The following is a 15,397-nucleotide window of genomic DNA, read 5'->3' as shown; positions in this document are numbered from 1 at the left end:
TTTTTTGAAAGCATTATGTTACATGTAATACTAGTATGCAAAATGTAGAACTCATACAAAAGTTCTATGTTTTCCATATTTTGTCAAAAGAAAAATAATGGTTTTTTAGAATAGTTTCTGTCCTTTCTTTGAACCCTATTGGTAACCAAGCTGATTGATTGCCAAGCAAACCACATGCTAATTCTCACCAGATCATAATAACCTGTGATGGATGATAGCTTTATACCAGTTTTGAGCAAAGGGAACAAAACACACAGTGACCACTTAGTTCCAGAGTGTAGACTATAACCAGATGTCTCGTACAATTGCTAGTGTTTGGAGGTAGAAACAGGGGGATCCAGACAAAATTCAAGCCCAGAGTATATATAAAAATCCTTTTGAGGAAAATAGAATGTACATCTTGTGCCCTTCACCTATCTCTGGAGACTACAGACCTCCATTAGGCCTGCTCCTCTCTCTCCTGACTAATTAACAAGCAGCCTATTGAGACTCTTGTATGATGACCATTTGTTCTGAGTGCCACAGTTCATGGTTTGAATAGGCTATTTATATGCCGAGCAGACTGTTTTCTCAGAGGGAAACCGGTGGCACAGGTTGGGAGATCTGTAGTGTACAAGTTTGACTGTCCTGTCCCAACCCCAAGCAAAAGACCCAAGGCCATGGGATTCTTCCTAGTATGGCATCAGTAAAAAGAATCCTCTGTGTAGTGATCCACCATGACCACAGAAGTCTTCACACATTTAGCTTGGTTTATCCCTTTAAAATATTTTGGAAACCTTTATCTGTCTACTATGAGATGATGCTAAAACATTTTCTTTAAGTGTGATAGCATACACCTTCATTCCCAGCATGCAGAGGCTGATACAGGATGATGCATGAGGACCAGGCCAGCCAGATAGCAAGACTTAACTCAGAGAGAGGACATGGACAAGTTTCTCTAATCATAATTTGTGATTAACCCCATTTTAAAATGGCAAGTGTGAGCCAAACCCTGAGTGCCACCATTATTCATGTTCTCAGAGTCTGAGGTTTTAGATTATCCCCTTTCTCATTAAGCTAAATTTTCTTTTGAGTTTCTTTGCTCCTTAATCTTTTCTTAAATTATCTGTAACAGAAAACATCCATACAAAGTGACACCGTGGTGCTGCTTCCTGGACTGTAATAGTATCACTTATAAACTTCTTTACCTCATTAGCACTCAGTTGATCAGCACAGTATGAAGAATCAGTTGTGGTGGCACATGCCTGTAACCTCAGCTCTCAGAAGTGTAGGAGGAGGGTAAGTAACAGAGCAGCCTGGACCCTGTCTCAAGAAAAACCAACAAAAAAATAGGAATCTTTCAAGGTTGTAGAATAAACTAAATCTATTAATGAGATTGGTATAGCTGATTTTTTTAACCCACCGATTCATAATTTTATTATTTCCTAATGACACAAGTTATTCTCACTGTTATCTTCAATAATACAGTAGCTTCGAAACGTTACATTACAAGGGATTTTGTTATATTAATGCCACTGAACTATTTTTAGGTTTTCTGGATTACATATTAAAGTCATAGTCATGTGTTAATACAAATTACCTAATTCCAACTTTTTTTTTTTTTTTGGTATTAGCTAGCTGCCCACTGAAATTGTTTTCTCAGTAGCAACACTTCAGAAACTCCACTTTGGAATGAGGAACCTGTGTAAGGCTGGGTGCACAGCCTGCCCCACCTCCTAAAACAGAAGAAAAGTGGTGGAAAGAGGCCAACCCACTGATTTGCTCCATCTCAGAGGCCAGTGAGCTTTAGCAAACAAAAGTGATAGTTGGAGTTGTAGGAGTCTTTCCCCCATGCTGTGCTTCTCAGCATGCATTTATCTCAGATAAATGTGTATCCCAGCACTAAGACTAGAACCCACATAGAGGCCTGTAACAGGTTCTGGCTGTTAGCAGCCAAATTAGATCTCCTCAGAGTTCAAACATTCAAAATCTGACCCATAAAACTCAGGATGTAGCCATAATTGGCAGTAATGTTTTTGAAGAAGACATCAACTAAAAATGGGGTCATCAAGATGGGCCCTAATCACATGTCTCTGTTGTCCTCACAAATGGACAAGATTGAGCCATTGACACACAGAGAGATGGCAGGGTGAAGATACAGAGAAGGCAGCAATTTCTAACCAAGGAGAAAGGCCACAGCAGATTGCTTGATACTGACCTCTCATCCTTCAGAACCAAGGGGAAACATTTGTTGCTTACGATACCCAGTCAGTACCCCTGGTATTTGGTCTTGGTTTTTTGAGGAGACTTTTGCAGATTTCAGTCTTGGGAAATCTTGCTCTAACAAATTCTTGAAAAGGTGGGGGGGCTGGGGGTAAAGGTAGCTTTGAAGCTCAGTTCCAAAGGATAGAAGAGATTGGAGGCATGTTTTCAAAAGGAAAGCTAACCCTGGATTCTTAGAGATGGTTGATAGAAATAGGGACATTGATAGCAGTTCTATTGAGGGCTTAGAAAGAATACAGCTGTGGGGAAGGTTGTTTCATCTCAGGTATGAGCACAGATCTTGCATCATGACCAGACCTGAGGGTAATAGGTATAGAAGAGAGTAAAGATTCCCAAATCAAAGGGCCAGCAAACATCTTCAACAAAATTATAGAAGAAAATTTTCTTAATCTAAAGAAAGAAATGCCCATAAACATATAAGAAGCCTACAGAACACCAGAGACCAGAAAAGAAAGTCTTCTCGTCACATAATAGTTAAAACACCAAATGCACAGAACAAAGAATGAATATTGAAAGCAGTAAGGGAAAAAGGTCTAGTAACATAAACAGGCAGACCTATCAGAATTACACAAGTTTTCTCAACAGAGACTCTAAAAGCCAGACTAAAAGATCCTGGCCAGATGTCATACAAGACCCTAAGAGAACAAAACTGCCAGCCCAGGCTACTATACCCAGCAAAACTCGCAATTACCATAGATGGAGAAACCAAGACATTCTAAGACAAAACCAAATTTAAACATTATCTTTCTGGAGCTGTAGGGATGACTCAGCAGATAGAGCACTGACTGCTCTTCCACAGGTCCTGAGTTCAATTTCCAGCAACCACATGGTGACTCACAACCATTTGTAATGGCCTGATGCCCTCTTCTGGTGTGTCTGGAAACAGCTACAGTGTACTCATATACTCTCTCTCTCTCCTCTCTCTCTCTCTCTCTCTCTCTCTCTCTCTCTCTCTCTCTCTGTAGAATAAACTAAATCTATTAATGAGATTGGTATAGCTGATTTTTTTTACTCCACCGATTCATAATTATATATATATATTTTATATATATATATTTATATATATATAAATTATATATATATATATACACACACACACATACATACATATATTTGTATATATATATATGCATACACACACATACCAATATCTTTCCACAAATCCAGCCCTAAAGAGGATAATAGAAGGAAAAGTCCAACACATGGAGGGAAACTACACCCAAGAAAAGGCAAGAAATTAATCTTTCCACAACAAATCCAAACAAAGAAAAAGACACAAACATAATTCCACTTCTAAAAACATACCCAGGTCTGGAGAGATGGCTCAGGGGTTAAGAGCACAGACTGCTCTTCCAGAGGTCCTGAGTTCAGTGCCCACCAACCATATGGTGGCTAACAACCATCTGTAATGGAATTGGATGCCCTCTTCTGGTGTGTCTGAAGACAGCAACAGTATAGTCACATGCAAGCAAGCAATAAATAAATAAATAATAAATAAATAAATAAATAAGAAAAAAAACCATACCAAACTTATGGACACAATGAAAGCAGTGCTAAAAGGAAAACTCAGCTCTGAGTGCCTCCAAAGAGAAACTGGAGAGAGCATACACTAGCAGCTTGACTGAAAGCTTTAGAACAAAAAGAAACAAATATACCCAAGAGGAGTAGGTCAGGAAATAATCAAACTCAGAGCTATAATCAACCAAGTAGTAACAAAAAGAACTATACAAAAATCAACAAAACCAGGAGCTGGTTCTTTGAGAAAATCAACAAGATAGATAAACCCTTAGTCAGACTGACTAGCGGGCCCAGAAACAATATCCAAATTAACAAAATCAGGAATGAAAGGGGAGACATTACACCAGAAACTGAGGAAATTAGAAAAATCATCAGATCCTGCTACAAAAGTGTATACTGAATAAAACTGGAAAACCTGGATAGAAAGGATGATTTTCTAAATATACACCAGTTACCAAAGTTAAATCAGGATCAGATAAACCATTTAAACAACCCCATAAGCCCCAAAGAAATAGAAGCAGTGAAATCTCCCAACCCAAAACTCCCAGGGCCAGATGGTTTTAGTGCAGAATTCTATCAGTACTTCAAAGAAGATCTAATACCAATATTCCTCAAACTATTCCATTAGGTAGAAATAGAAGGAACACTACCCAGTTCTTTCTATGAAACCACAGTCACACTGATACCTAAGCCACAAAAAAAAAAAGAAAAGAAAGAACTACAGACCAATGATCATCCACCATGATCAAGCAGGCTTAATCCCAGGAATGCAGGGATGGTTCAATATACGGAAATCCATCAATGTAATACACGATATAAACAAACTCAAAGAACAAAACCACGTGGTCATCTCATTAGAGGCTGAAAAAAACCTTTGACAAAATACAACACCCATTCATGTTAAAAATATTGGAGATATCAGGAATTCAAGGTGCATACCTAAACATAATAAAAGCAATATACAACAAACCAATAGCCAGCATCAAACTAAATGGAGAGAAACTCAAGAATCAGGGACAAGACAAGGCTACCCACTTTATCCTTACCTACTCAATATAATACTCAAAGTTCTACTCAGAGCAATTAGACAACAAAAAGAGAACAAATGGATACAAATTGACAGGGAAGAAGTCAAGATATCACTATTTGCAAAGAACCCGAGGACATAACAATGTGGTTGAGACCATGGGAGACCCAGGAGAACAACTACCTGTAGGACAAGGAGGAAAACCTCAGATGCCGCCCTCCAACAGAAAAAAAGATGGTTTTAGCTGTGGCATTTGTCTCAGCAGTCTTGACAGACTAATATGCTGTAAATGGTTAAAAGGTATAGTTACCAAGGAATCTGTAGCCTTGAACCACATTTGTAAAGAGACTTCACACTGTTATTGGGTGATAAAGTGGAGCTCTCAAGCCCTACTTTCTATAAGAAGTCTTTATCTCTACCTTTGCACCAAAGCTTGGTAATTCCTCTAGAGTGAAAGGGGGCATATCATTCAAGTGACTAAGGAAAGAAAATACCTCTTAGAGAGGATAGCAGGATTGAGGCCTCCTTGGAAGCAAGGAGCCTGGGCCAAGACAAAGATGAACACAGCCTACTCAGCAGTGGGCTGTTTCCAGTGTCCTCAAGTCGGACATTTCTCTGGAGTCTGCCTCCTGACGAACTACGTGCAGAAGGTAGTAGTGTAAGGTTTGCATAGCCACTGGACCTACACTCCTATCTGCAACTGTCTGGGAGAGCAGTTGGTTCCATTTACAAACTTGTATTGGTCTCAGTTGGACAGACAATCATGCTCCCCCAACCAGGCCAATCTTGTGCAGATAGACATAAACCACAGACTAGTTGTTATGTTCTCACGCCATCACAAAGCGGATTTTGAACTCCAAAATATCAAATGATAGTTGCTGAACATAGGAAAGCAGATGCTGAGGCCTGGTTGTGCTGAGTTCTACGGGCATGTGTAGCTTGCATGCATGTGTGGTTGTGGGCATGGGTGTGTGCATGTGTAGAGATCTGACAACATTGGATGTCAGTCCTCCCCCTCTACCTTGAGATAGGCGATTTGCCTGGCCAGTCTATACAACAAGCTGGCTGCCCAGTGAACTGAGGATCTTCCACTTTGCAACTGTATTTGGAGCATGGGAATTATAGATATACAGTGTTGTTTTCAGCTTTTACTTGAGTTTGAAGAGTTCTGAGTCATGTCATTGTACTTTCAAGGTAAGCATTTACCTACTGAGCTATCTTTCTAGTCTCTACTCAGACATTTCTAAAAATTTCACTTGGCATTTGTATGATTCACTTGTGTTTGTAGTAGTCCCTTTAAGGGTCATTTTCATATGTATTCTGGGGAAATCTTCAGTGACCAGAAGCCAGGCTACTTATCTATTTATCACAGACCGATGAGGACATAAAGAACCTCAGTCCCTCTGTTGGTGCCTGGTGTCTGTGGTGGTGGTTGTTGATTGTTGTTCAGTTTGTGGTTAAAATATGCATAGCATGAAACTTTTATTTTTAGCATTCAGTAAAGTACACTATTGTGCAGCTAGCTCTCTTTCTTTCCTCCCTCCAGCCTAGCCACCATTCTTTCTTTAAAGAATTGAAGTTCTTATACAGGTCTTTCACTTATTTGGTTAGATTTGCACCAAGATATTTTATATTATTTGTGGCTATTGTAATGGATGTTGTTTTGCTGATTTTTTTTTTTTAGTTGATTTTTTTATCGAGCCACCATTCTGAAGGTGTTTACAGCTTTAGAAGTTCCCTGGTACAATTTTGAAGTCACTTATGTAAACTATCATATCATACTCCAATAGCAATACTTTGACTTCTTCCTTTTCTGTTAGTATCCTTTTGATCTGCTTACTGCTCTCCCTAAAACTTCAAGTACTATATTGGATAGATAGGGTGAGAGTGGGCAGCTTTGTCTTGTGCCTGATTTTAGTGTGATTGCTTCCCAGTTTTTTTTTTCATTTAATTTGAGATTCCTATTGGTTTGCTATGTATTGCTTTTATTGTGTTTATGTAGGTGCCTTGTATCCATGATCTCTCCAAGACTTTTAACATGGTGGGTTGTTAGATTTTGTCAAAGACTTTTTCAGCATCTAATGAGATCATAATGTTTTTTTGTCTTTGTATTTTGTTTTGTTTTATTTGTAGTTTGTTTATTTGGTGTATTACATTGATTGATTTCCCTGTTTTATACAATTCCTGCATCTCTCAGATGAAACATACTTGATCATGGATGGTGGATGATGTTTTTTATGTGTTTTTAGATTTAGTTTACAAGTATTTTATTGACTACTTTGCATTTCATAAGGGAAATTTGTCTGAATTCTCTTTGTTGAGTCTGTGTGTGGCTAGGTATCAGGGCGAATGTGGACTCAAAAGGAATTTGACAGTGTTCCTTCTGTTTCTATTTTATGGAATAATTTGAGGAGAATTGGAATTATCTCTTCTTTGAAAGTCTTGGTATGATTTCTTAACTAAAATTGTCTAGCCAGGGTTGATGGTGGCGGTGGCTGCTGCTATTGTCATTGTTGTTGTTGGAAGACTTTTAATGTTTGCTTCTATATCCTTAGGGTTAGAGGACTATTTATATAGTTTACCTAATATCTTGATTTAACTTTGGTAAGTGGTATATATCAATAAAATCATGCATTTCATTTAGATTTTCCAATTATGTGGAGTACAGATTTTTGAAGAAAGACCAAAATATATACATTTTTTTTTTATCTTCTTTGGTATCTGCCCCCTTTTCAGTTCTGATTTTGTTAATTTGGATATTACCCATCTGCCTTATCTTATCTCAGCCTTGACTTTTATTTCCTGCCATCTACTCTTCTTTTTGTTCTAAAAATGTCAGGTATGCTGTTAAATCACAAATACGAGCTCTCCTTGATTTCTTCATGAAGACATTGTAATGCTATGAACTTTCCTTTTATCACAAATTTCATTGTGTCCCATAAGTTTGGGCATGGTGTACATTCATTTTCATTGAATTCTAAAAAGTCTTTAATTTCTTTATTTCTACCTTGCCCCAGATGTCATTCAGTAGAAAATTGTTCAGTTTCTATGATTTTGTAGGTGTTGTTGTTGAAGTCCAGCTTTAATCCATGGTGGTCTGAGAAGATACCGGGTGTTATTTCAGTTGTCTTATGTGTGCTAAGACTTGCTTTGTAACTCAGTTTGGTGAAGTTTCCATGAGGTGCTGAGGATAGTCTTTGTGTTTGGGTGAGATGTTCTATAGATCTCTGTTAGTTCCATTTGAGTCATAACATCTGTTAGTTCCATTATTTCTGTTTGATTTCTGTCTGGATGACTTGTCCATTAGTGAGAATGGCATGTTGAAATCTCCCACTATTTACGTTTGGGGTTCAATGTGTGATTTAAGCATCAACAGTGTTTCTTTTACAACTATGAGTGCCCTTGCATTTGGGGCATATGAGTTCAAAATTGAGATATCATCCTGGTAGATTTTTTTTTCCTTTGATAAGTATGAAATCTTTCCTTGACTCTTTTGATTGATTTTGGTTGGAAATCTATTTTATTAGATTTAGAATGGTTACTCTTCATTTGCTTGGAATTTTTTTTTCTAGCCCTTTACTCTGAGGAAATGTCTATCTTTGTTATTGAGATTTGTTTCTTATATGTAGCAGAATGATAGGTTCTGTTTTAGCATCCATTCTCTAGTCTATGTGTTTTTATTGGGTAGTTGAGTCTATTGATGTTGAGAGATATTAATGACCAATGATTGTTAATTTCTGTTATTTTAATGGTCGTGGTGGTACTGAATGTATCCTTTCTCCTATCTGTGCATCTGTGTGTCTGCACTTCTTTTTGTTTTGTCTCTTACCTTGGTTGTAGTTAACTTCCTTGAGTTGCAGTTTTACTTCTACTATATTCTGTAGGACTCGATTTGGGAATTAATATTGTTTAAATTTGGTTTTGTCGTAGAATATCTGTTTTCTCCATCTATGGTGAGTGAAAGTTTTGTTGGGTATAGTAGTCTAAGCTACTGTCATTTGTTGTCTATCTGGTATCTGTCATTTCTTAGACTGCCCAGGCCCTTCTGACTTTCACAGTCACTGTTGAGAAGTAGGCTGTAATTCTAATAGGTCTGCCTTTAAATGGTACTAAGCCTTTTTCCCTTGCAGGTTTTTCTTTGTTCTGTACATTTAGTGTTTTGATTATTTTGTGGTGGGAAGATTCTCTTTTATGGTCTAGTATTGGTGTTCTGTAAGCTTCTTGTACATTTATGGGCATCTTTTCTTTATGGTAGGGAAATTTTCTTCTATGATTTTGTTGAAAATACTGTTTGGACCTTTGAGCTGGGATGCTGCTGCTGCTGTTGCTGCTGCTTCCGCCGCTGCCACCGCCTCCTCCTCCTCTTCTTCTTCTTCCTCCTCCTCCTTCCTCTTCCTCCTCATCTTCTTCTATTCCTGCAATTCTTCATTTTGATCTTTTTACAGTCTCCCAGATTTCCTGGTTGTTTTCTGTTGGGAACTTATTAAATTTCATATTTCTTTGGCTGATGTATCACTATCTTTTATTGTATCTTCTGCACCTAAGATTCTCTTTTATCTCTTGTAGTCTGTTGGTGATGCTTGAATCTGTACTTCCTGTTTCATCTCCAGGATTCCTCAGTTTGGGGGGGGGGTTGTTTTTTGTTTTTTGGGTTTTTTTGGTTTGTTTGTTTGTTTGTTTGTTTGTTTCTGGTACTGTTTTCAGTTCTTGAATAGTTTAGTTCGTTTCCTTCACCTGTTTGTTTGTATTTTTCTGTATTTCTTTAAGGGATTTATTAATTTCCTCTTTACCAGCCTCTATCAACTTCATAAGACTGAATGTAAGGTAATTTTTATGTGTGTGTGCTTTCACTGTGGTTCTTAGGCACAAGTTGAATAGGACTGAGAGCAAAATAGTGGTGCACTGGCTTAGGTTCAAAGAGTGATGCATAGGATCTTCAGGACCCATCCAAGTTCAGCTTCACAAATGAGGAATAGAGACTAGGCCCCTACCAAGTGGGTTCCTCTGCTCCAATTCCTCCATCTCTGGCTGCCCCTTTCCACCAGAGCTTCATCCTCCTTACTCAGAACTCTTTTCACTTATCTAGAAAAACAGCTGGCATGAAAAACAGGTATCCTAGCTAAGAAATGTAGAAGCTAGAGTGTTGGCCCAACATACTAGGTGCTTACTTTCTGGGGAGATAATCAGGACCAACTCCCACAATATTAACCAAGTATGTCTACTTTGAAAGATGAATGAGATATTCTTGGTGTTGAAATATGAAAATTCACTCTGGCTGTTGCCATTCCTACTTATAAAAATAAAAGTGAGCTGTCTGTGTACCTAAACACCTCTCGTCTCACCGTGGAGAACTGTCCAGCAGCCAACCCCACATGGAACCTATCAGAAGGGCCCATCTCCAGACCAACTAAGCTAAAGCTAGAGTAGAAGTGTTCTGCCAGCTTCTTTTTTTTTTTTCATTTTTTTATTTGATATTGTCTTTATTTACATTTCAAATGCTATCCCAAAGCCCCCTATACCCTCCCCAACCCTGCTGCCCAACCAACCCACTCCTGCTTCCTGGCCCTGGCATTCCCCTGTACTGGGGCACATGATCTACTTCTTTAGCATGTTCTGAAACACCCAGCTCAAAGCCCAAGCTCCTGGAATTCCTTTAAGGGCTGGGTCTAGAATTATCTTTTCACGTAAATTGGGCATAGTACTACCAGAGGTTCCAGCAATACCTCTCCTGGGCATATTTCCAGAAGATATTCCAACTGGTAAAGGACACACGCTCCACTATGTTCATAGCAGCCTTATTTATAATAGCCAGAAGCTGGATAGAACCCAGATGGCCCTCAACAGAGGAATGTTTACAGAAAATGTGGCACATTTACACAATGGAGTACTACTCAGCTATTAAAAACAATGAATTTATGAAATTCCTAGGCAAATGGATGGATCTGGAGGATATCATCCTGAGTGAGGTAACCCAATCACAAAAGAAGTCACTTGATATGCACTCACTGATAAGTGGATATTAGCGCAGAAACTTAGAATACCCAAGATATCAATTTGCAGAACAAGTGAAAATCAAGAACGAAAACCAGTGTGGACACTTTGCCCCTTCTTAGAATTGGGAACAAAACACCCATAGAAGGAGTTACAGAGACTAAGTTTGGAGCTGAGACAAAAGGATGGACCATACAGAGGCTGCCCCACCTGGGGATCCATCCCATAATCAGCGACCAAACGCAGACACCATTGCATATGCCAGCAAGATTTTGCTGAAAGGACCCTGATATAGCTGTCTCTTGTGAGGCTATACCAGTGCCTGGCAAAAACAGAAGTGGATGCTCACAGTCAGCTATTGGATGGAACACAGTGCCCCCAATGGAGGAGCTAGAGAAAGTACCCAAGGAGCTAAAGGGGTCTGCAATCCTATAGGTGGAACAACAATATGAACTAACCAGTACCCCCAGAGCTCATGTCTAGCTGCATATGTAGCAGAAGATGGCCTAGTCGGCCATCTCTGGGAAGAGAGGCCCCTTGGTCTTGCAAACTCTATATGCCCCAGTACAAGGGAAACAACAGGGCCAAGAAGTGGGAGTGGGTGAGTAGGGAAGCAGGGGCGGTAGGTATAGGGGACTTTCATGATAGCATTTGAATGTAAATGAAGAAAATACCTAATAAAAAAAATGGAAAAAAAAGAATCCTTTTTGTCTTATTGATGGTGTCTTTTGCCTTACAGAAGCTTTGCAATTTTAGAGGTCCCATTTGCCAATTCTCGATCTTACAGCACAAGCCATTGCTGTTCTATTCAGGAATTTTCCCCCTGTGCCCATATTTTCCAGGCTTTTCCCCACTTTCTCCTCTATAAGTTTCAGTGTCTCTGGTTTTATGTGGAGTTCCATGATCCACTTAGATTTGCCCTTAGTACAAGGAGATAGGAATTGATCAATTCGCAATCTTTTACATGATAACCACCAGTTGTGCCAGCACCATTTGTTGAAAATGCTGTCTTTTTTCCACTGGATGGTTTTAGCTCCCTTGTCAAAGATCAAGTGACCATAGGTATGTGGGTTCATTTCTGGGTCTTCGATTCTATTCCATTGGTCTACTTGTCTGTCACTATACCAGTACCATGCAGTTTTTTATCACAATTGCTCTGTAGTACAGCTTTAGGTCCAGCATGGTGATTCCCCCAGAGGTTCTTTTATCATTGAGAAGAGTTTTTGCTCTCCTAGAGTTTTTTGTTATTCCAGATGAATTTGCAGATTGCCCTTTCTAATTCGTTGAAGAATTTAGTTGGAATTTTGATGGGGATTGTATTGAATCTGTAGATTGCTTTTGGCAAGATAGCCATTTTTACAATATTGATCCTGCCAATCCATGAGTATGGGAGATCTTCCCATCTTCTGAGATCTTCTTTAATTTCTTTCTTCAGAGACTTGAAGTTCTTATCATACAGATCTTTCACTTCCTTAGTTAGAGTCATGCCAAGGTATTTTATATTATTTGTGACTATTGATAAGGGTGTTGTTTCCCTAATTTCTTTCTCAACCTGTTTATCCTTTGTGTAGAGAAAGGCCATTGACTTGTTTGAGTTAACTTTATATCCAGCTACTTCACTGAAGCTGTTTATCAGGTTTAGAAGTTCTCTGGTGGAATTTTTAACAGATTAGGAAAGGATCTTTACCTATCCTAAATCAGATAGGGGACTAATATCCAATATATATAAAGAACTCAAAAAGGTGGACTCCAGAAAATCGAATAACCCCATTAAAAAATGGGGCTCAGAGCTAAACAAAGAATTCTCACCTGAGGAATACACAATGGCTGAGAAGCACCTGAAAAAATGTTCAGCATCCTTAATCATCAGGGAAATGCAAATCAAAGCAACCCTGAGATTCCACCTCACACCAGTCAGAATGGCCAAGATCAAAAACTCAGGTGACAGCAGATGCTGGCGAGACTGTGGAGAAAGAGGGACACTCCTCCATTGTTGGTGGGATTGCAAGCTTGTACAACCACTCTGGAAATCAGTCTGGCGGTTCCTCAGAAAATTGGACATAGTACTACCGGAGGATCCAGCAATACCTCTCCTGGGCATATATCCAGAAGATGTTCCAACTGGTAATAAGAAGACATGCTCCACTATGTTCATAGCAGCCTTATTTATAATAGCCAGAAGCTGGAAAGAACCCAGATGTCCCTCAACAGAGGAATGGATACAGAAAATGTGGTACATTTACACAATGGAGTACTACTCAGCTATTAAAAACAATGAATTTATGAAATTCCTAGGCAAATGGGTGGACCTGGAGGGCATCATCCTGAGTGAGGTAACCCAATCACAAAAGAACTCACATGGTATGTACTCACTGATAAGGGGATATTAGTCCAGAAACTTAGAATACCCAAGATACAAGATACAATCTGCAAAACACATGAAACTCAAGAAAAACGAAGACCAAAATGTGTACACTTTGCCCCTTGTTAGAATTGGGAACAAAACACCCATGGAAGGAGTTACAGAGACAAAATTTGGAGATGAGACGAAAGAATGGACCATCTAGAGACTTCCATACCCGGGGATCCATCCCATAATCAACCTCCAAACGCTGACACCATTGCGTACACCAGCAAGATTTTGCTGAAAGGACCCAGATATAGCTGTCTCTAGTGAGGCTATGCTAGGGCCTAGCAAATGCAGAGGCGGATACTCACAATCAGCTATTGAATGGATCACAGGGCCCCCAATGGAGAAGCTAGAGAAAGTACCCAAGGAGCTAAAGGGGTCTGCAACCCTATAGGTGGAACAACAATATGAACTAACCAGTACCCCAGAGCTCGTGTCTCTAGCTGCATATGTATCAAAAGATGGCCTAGTGGGCCATCAGTGGAAAGAGAGGCCTATTGATCTTGCAAACTTTATATTCCTCAGTACAGGAAAACACCAGGGCCAAGAAGTGGCAGTGGGTGGGTAGGGGAGTGGGGGAGGGGGGAGTCTATGGGTGACTTTTGGGATACCATTGGAAATGTAAATGAAGAAAATACCTAATTTAAAAAAAAAAAAAAAAAAAAAGCCGGGCGGTGGTGGCGCACGCCTTTACTCCCAGCACTTGGGAGGCAGAGGCAGGCGGATTTCTGAGTTCGAGGCCAGCCTGGTCTACAGAGTGAGTTCCAGGAGAGCCAGGACTACACAGAGAAACCCTGTCTCAAAAAAACAAACAAAGAAACAAAAAATCTTCTAAACACTTCCCTTTTCCTCCCAATGAGGAAGTGTAGACCTCGGCTACAGAGGCCAGCTGCTCTGTATAGATATTTTCTGAGACTCCCTGGCCTGTTCCTTGATGGATTCCTTGAGGGACAGGCATTGCCTGTGTCAGGCCTTAGTGATATGAATCTCTCTAAAGCAGTTTCTATTTTCATCGCAGTCAGACTTCATCTTTCAGGGCTCCAGCTTATATTTTGGTGATATTGCATAGCTAGTGTTCATCCAGGCAGTTAATTAGATCAATTTTGTTCCTGAAGGATGCAATTTTGTGGAGTTCTCAGTGGGTGGCAGCCATGCCTATTCGTAAGCAGCTAAGTGACTTGTTGCTTTTGTTTTGTAGGAATGAACTGGAGAGGCAGTTTCTTGAATTGCTACAGTTTAACATCAATGTTCCTTCCAGTGTGTATGCCAAGTATTATTTTGATCTTCGGTCTCTGGCAGAAGCAAACAACCTGAGCTTTCCTCTGGAGCCCCTAAGCAGAGAGCGTGCCCACAAGCTTGAGGTAAGGGGGAGTCACACACCACTGCAATGCATTGCCCCATTACCAGCTCTGTGCCCCACACTTTCAGTATTCTCCACTATGTGTTGGGAAATTAAGGACAGGACTCTAGATGGATTGCAGGCCAGTACCTTAACTGAGTATATATGTATTCTTCATTTTTTAACAACCATAAGGCAGCTTTTCCTTATTATATACCAATTCTATTTCTAAATGTTTCTTTTTAACATTCTTAAGTTTATGGTTTTACTTTTTTTGTTTTTATAAGTCTACAAAAATAAGTATTTTCCATCATGCATTAACAATAATTAAAAAAAAAGGGGGGTAGTGGGAACTAAGACCCTGCCTAAATGGATATGGTCTGGGTTGAAGGCTGTTGTCACTAAGCAATGACTGTTTATCACAGCAAATGTATGTTTCTATCAACTCTTCACATCTGGTTTAATGGGTAGCATGAAAGGCAAAGAGTTAAGAAGGAACTCTAGTGACCCCTGCTCCAATGTGTGCTGACCCTGTTCTCTGTCCCTCTAGACTTCAGCCCCTAGGCAATGTGGTCTCAGAGATAGAGCCTGTTCTAGATTAGTTTCTATGCTTTGATAAAACGTTACTAATACCAGCTTGAGGAAAAAAGAATCATAGTATTTCTACATTATAGTTCATTGTTGAAAGGGAAGACAAGGCAGGGCAGGACCCCAGAAGCTAGAACTGAGGCTAAAGAGGAATGCCACTTAATGGTTTGCTCTCATGGCTTGCCCAGTGTGCTTTGTTACTACCCAGGACCACCTACCCAGAGGTGGCACTCCCCACAGGCGAGTCTGATAGAGATATTTT

The 15,397-nt window shown here is 39.6% G+C and overlaps 1 protein-coding gene across 2 annotated transcripts in view; it reads left to right on the top strand.

Annotated features, from left to right (window-relative positions):
- Positions 1–15,397, top strand: part of Ccny (cyclin Y) — a 151,240-nt gene that overhangs the window by 131,719 nt on the left and 4,124 nt on the right. For both annotated transcript variants that reach the window (XM_029472158.2, XM_021150564.3), the window contains one exon: positions 14,407–14,569. In XM_029472158.2, the coding sequence (XP_029328018.1) occupies positions 14,407–14,569 (163 nt within the window). The remainder of the gene's footprint in view (positions 1–14,406; positions 14,570–15,397) is intronic.

This window comes from Mus caroli, unplaced genomic scaffold (genome assembly GCF_978045245.1).
Source record: "Mus caroli unplaced genomic scaffold, Mus_caroli_1 scaffold_19, whole genome shotgun sequence".
In the NCBI taxonomy this organism is placed as follows: Eukaryota; Metazoa; Chordata; class Mammalia; order Rodentia; family Muridae; genus Mus; species Mus caroli.
The sequence above is the reverse complement of the archived record's forward strand: the minus strand, read 5'-3'. Positions and strand labels throughout refer to the sequence as shown.